At 35.7% G+C, this 4,483-nt stretch overlaps 1 protein-coding gene across 1 annotated transcript; it reads left to right on the top strand.

Moving 5' to 3' along the window:
* Positions 1-1,677: 1,677 nt before the first annotated feature.
* LOC118723838 (aspartate--tRNA ligase, cytoplasmic-like) lies at positions 1,678-3,816 on the top strand. The gene has a single exon (XM_036446551.1). It carries the CDS (start codon positions 1,771-1,773, stop codon positions 3,268-3,270), a length of 1,500 nt encoding a protein of 499 aa, XP_036302444.1. The 5' UTR covers positions 1,678-1,770; the 3' UTR covers positions 3,271-3,816.
* The last annotated feature ends 667 nt before the right edge of the window (positions 3,817-4,483 follow it).

Below are 4,483 nucleotides of genomic sequence, written 5' to 3'. Positions count from 1 at the left end.
CATGGGCTCTGTCCCACTCACGCTGACAGCATGGTGGACTAGAGCGGGAACTTCGACAAGTCCAGGGGTTTTATACGGGTGGTGATGTCACTGCTCTGGCTGACCCTGTTTGACTGGGTGAGGGGCAGGGTCCAGTTACACAAAATGGAGGATAGCTCCGCCCTGCCCCCCAGTGGAGTCAGGAGTAAGCCTCACCCTGCCCTGCTCACTCAATTGTCTAAGTTATTTATAATTATTATTATTTGTTTATCCTTATCCAATAATAGTTTACCATTGGTTTTTATACCATTGATGTTTCAGAGAGAGTGGAAGGGAGAGGAGAGAAAGAGAGAGACACTCACATGTTTTTCATTGCCTGGGAAAGCTCCCTGACCAGGGTCTGGGATTAAGTGTGCAATTGAGGTATGTGTCCTTGACTGGAATCAAACCAGGGACCTTCAGTCAACAGGCTGATGCTCTATCCACTGAGCCAAACTGGCTGGGGCTGTGATTAATTTTTAACTTGTCATTTGTCACAAGCTATCAGATTTTAATATACCATTATTTACCTTTCAGTGTCTGATCTAATGTATTGTGGTAACTCTCTTCTCAATTATACAAAAATATACAAAATAATGCAACATGACTAAGTGCAGTTTACCCCAGGAATGCACTGTTAACATAGCAATTGAAAACCCATTAATGAAATGTGCCATGTTATTAGACCAAACAAGAAAAACCATATGAGGATTGCACTAGATTTAGAGTTAGCATTTGAGAAAATTAAAATGTATTTATAATAAGCTCTCTCAGCAAAGTCAGAATAGCAGAAAGCTTATTCAATCTGATAAAAGAAAACTATAGAACATTATAGGTCATGGTGAAAGTTTCAATACTTTCCTCCCAAGTTCATGAACAAAGCAATCATTACCATTCTACCTTTTTTTTTTAATCCTCACCCAAGGATATTTTTTCCATTGATTTCAGAGATAGTGGAAGGGAGAGGAAGAGACAAAGAGAAATACTGATGTGAGAGAGACACATCCATTACTTGCCTCCTGCAAGGTCCCTACCAGGGCTGGGACCTGCAACCCAGATATATGGCCTTGACTAGAATTGACCCAGACCCTTCAGTCTGCAGGTTAATACTCTATCCACTGAGCCAAACTGGGTAGGGCCATTCTACCACTTTGATTTAATAATGTATTCAGAGCAATAAGGCAAGAAACATAAATATAATGCATCTGTGTTAGAAGGAATGGAATAAAACTAATTATTCATAGATGTTATGATCATTAATATAGAAAATCTGTGGGTCTCTACAATTCTAAAACTAATAATTAAATTTAGCAATGTTGCAGAATACAAAATCAATTACAAAACTTAATTATGTTTTATATATTAGCAAAAAATGAGAAATTTAAATTTCAGAACAATTAATAGATATATCATGTATAATAGCATCACAATTAAAAAAAATAAGGATAAATCTGGCAAAAGATATAAAATTACCTGTACACTGAAAAAGTAATTTGATAAAAGTATATATATATACTTTTATCAAATTACTTTTTATAAGTATTTATACATCTAGATGTCTTTATAAAAATATTACATATCTATAAGTATGAGAGAAAGAGATAATGCTATAGAGTACAGTGAAAGAGTTCTGTTTAAATAAGAGACAGGGGAGTCGGGACGGAGACTGTGCGGGAGGGAGAAGCTCCTTTGGCCTGCCCTACGGAAGCCTGAGAGGGAGGGTGGTGACCGCTACCCCGTCCAGTTGCCCCGATGCCCAGCGCCAGCCGCAAGACTCAGGAGAAGCCGCGGGAAGTCATGGACGCGGCGGAAGATTATGCTAAAGAAAGATATGGAGTATCTTCAATGATACAGTCTCAAGAAAAATCAGATCGAGTTTTGGTTCGGGTTAGCAATTTGACAGAAAAAAAAGCTGATGAAGTTGTTTGGGTGCGTGCAAGGGTTCATACAAGCCGAGCTAAAGGGAAGCAGTGTTTCTTAGTCCTACGTCAGCAGCAGTTTAACGTCCAGGCTCTTGTGGCAGTGGGAGACCATGCAAGCAAGCAGATGGTTAAATTTGCTGCCAACATCAACAAAGAGAGCATCGTAGATGTAGAAGGTGTTGTGAGAAAAGTGAATCAGAAAATTGGAAGCTGTACGCAGCAAGATGTAGAGCTACATGTTCAAAAGATTTATGTGATCAGTGTTGCTGAACCCCGTTTACCCCTGCAGCTGGATGATGCCATTCGGCCTGAGGTGGAAGGAGAAGAGGATGGAAGAGCTACTGTTAACCAGGATACAAGATTAGACAACAGAGTCATTGATCTTAGGACATCAACTAGCCAGGCAGTCTTTCGTCTCCAGTCTGGTGTCTGCCATCTTTTCCGAGAAACTTTAATTAACAAAGGTTTTGTGGAGATTCAGACTCCTAAAATCATCTCAGCTGCCAGTGAAGGAGGAGCCAATGTATTTACTGTGTCATATTTTAAAAATAATGCATATCTGGCTCAGTCCCCACAGCTATACAAACAGATGTGTATTTGTGCTGATTTTGAGAAGGTTTTCTGTATTGGACCAGTATTCAGAGCTGAAGACTCTAATACTCACAGACATCTAACTGAATTTGTGGGTTTGGACATTGAAATGGCTTTTAATTACCATTACCATGAAGTTATGGAAGAAATTGCTGACACTTTAGTACAAATATTCAAAGGACTTCAAGAGAGATTTCAAACTGAAATTCAGACGGTGAATAAACAATTCCCATGTGAACCATTCAAATTTTTGGAGCCTACTTTAAGACTAGAGTATTGTGAAGCATTGGCTATGCTCAGGGAAGCTGGAATTGAAATGGGAGATGAAGAAGACCTGAGTACGCCGAATGAAAAACTGTTGGGTCGTTTGGTAAAGGAAAAGTATGATACCGATTTTTATATTCTTGATAAATATCCATTGGCTGTAAGACCTTTCTATACCATGCCTGACCCAAGAAATCCTAAACAGTCCAACTCTTATGACATGTTCATGAGAGGAGAAGAAATACTGTCAGGAGCTCAAAGAATACATGATCCTCAGCTGCTCACTGAGAGAGCCTTACATCATGGAATAGATTTGGAGAAAATTAAGGCATACATTGATTCCTTTCGCTTTGGAGCCCCTCCTCATGCTGGTGGAGGCATTGGTTTGGAACGAGTGACTATGCTGTTTTTGGGATTGCACAATATTCGTCAGACCTCAATGTTCCCCCGTGATCCCAAACGACTCACTCCATAAAGAAAGCCATGCTTCACACTTTTTCAGTAACCTGCTATTGACCAGGCAGCACCTTGGGTACTTAAGATATGCAGTGGAATAAATGTCTTCTCTAAAGTGCCACTTTTGGACTAATTCAGTATAAGTTACTTTAAAAGAGAAGATTTTTATAACTTTGAACATGCTTCAGTAGGAAATGGTTGAACATTTTAATGAAAAATTCATATGATTATGTTAAAAGTTCATATCGCATTACTACAATAAATGTTAACAATTTTAACAGTTAAGATAAATTTTTTTCTTTTCTATATTATAGTTGCTGCATTATTAATGTCTTAAATTTTCCATATTTGAGTTTATTTTTTTAAATTCTGATAACTACCTGAGATTTTAATAAGTGTATAATTGGCATATTATGGAAAATTAGGTAAAAAGTATCAATTCTTAACGTTGTGTTCAGATATCATGTACAAGCAGGTGAGAAACTGGTTAGAAAATATTCAATATAATATTGTATTAAATTGTTAAATTCTAAATCTGAATTTCAATAAAATTTTAAAGCTAAAATAAATAAATAAATAAATAAATAAATAAATAAATAAATAAGAGACAGACCTTTTATTATATATAAAGTGATGTTTGGGACATACTTTTGTTCTGTTTCTGGTTTTTGTTCCTTTCTCTATTTTTAAAATTTATGCTCAGAAAAATGACCTAGATTTTGACTGTCACATACTAGGAAATTTTAAATAACTAGCTATTTCTGAGCTGATCTTTTGTGGAATCAATGCAGGAAAAAGAAATCCATAAGTTTTTTTTTTTAATTTAAATGATTGTCTAAGTCCAGAGGTCAGAGCAGAAGATGCTGCTGGAAGTAGAATACATTTTCTTCATTTGCATTATATCATAAGACCAGGAAAATATTAGAGATGGATGAGAAGAAACATTAGAATAACTGACAACATTGATTGAAAAAAAAATGCAATGATTATTTTTGTACTACAACAGTTAAAAATAACAAAATGATATGTTTTAAGGATAACTACTCAATAATTTAGTAATAAACATTCTAAATATAAAACATAAGCTAATATTTTCCAAGTTTAATTTTAAAGTAAATAATAATCTATATTTGTTTACTAACATAATTTTTTCTAAATAATCAGTTCTCAAATTCTACAATTTGCTTATCTACCATAAATAATAAGCCTAAAATTGTTTGAAGTGTGAATCA

This window comes from Pipistrellus kuhlii, unplaced genomic scaffold (assembly GCF_014108245.1).
Source record: "Pipistrellus kuhlii isolate mPipKuh1 unplaced genomic scaffold, mPipKuh1.p scaffold_m20_p_2, whole genome shotgun sequence".
Classification (NCBI taxonomy): Eukaryota; Metazoa; Chordata; class Mammalia; order Chiroptera; family Vespertilionidae; genus Pipistrellus; species Pipistrellus kuhlii.
This window is presented reverse-complemented; position numbering and strand designations above follow the sequence as displayed.

Bases quoted from the DNA above. Each gene is read 5' to 3' on its own strand.
- LOC118723838 (XM_036446551.1), top strand. From the start codon at position 1,771: ATGCCCAGCGCCAGCCGCAAGACTCAGGAGAAGCCGCGGGAAGTCATG.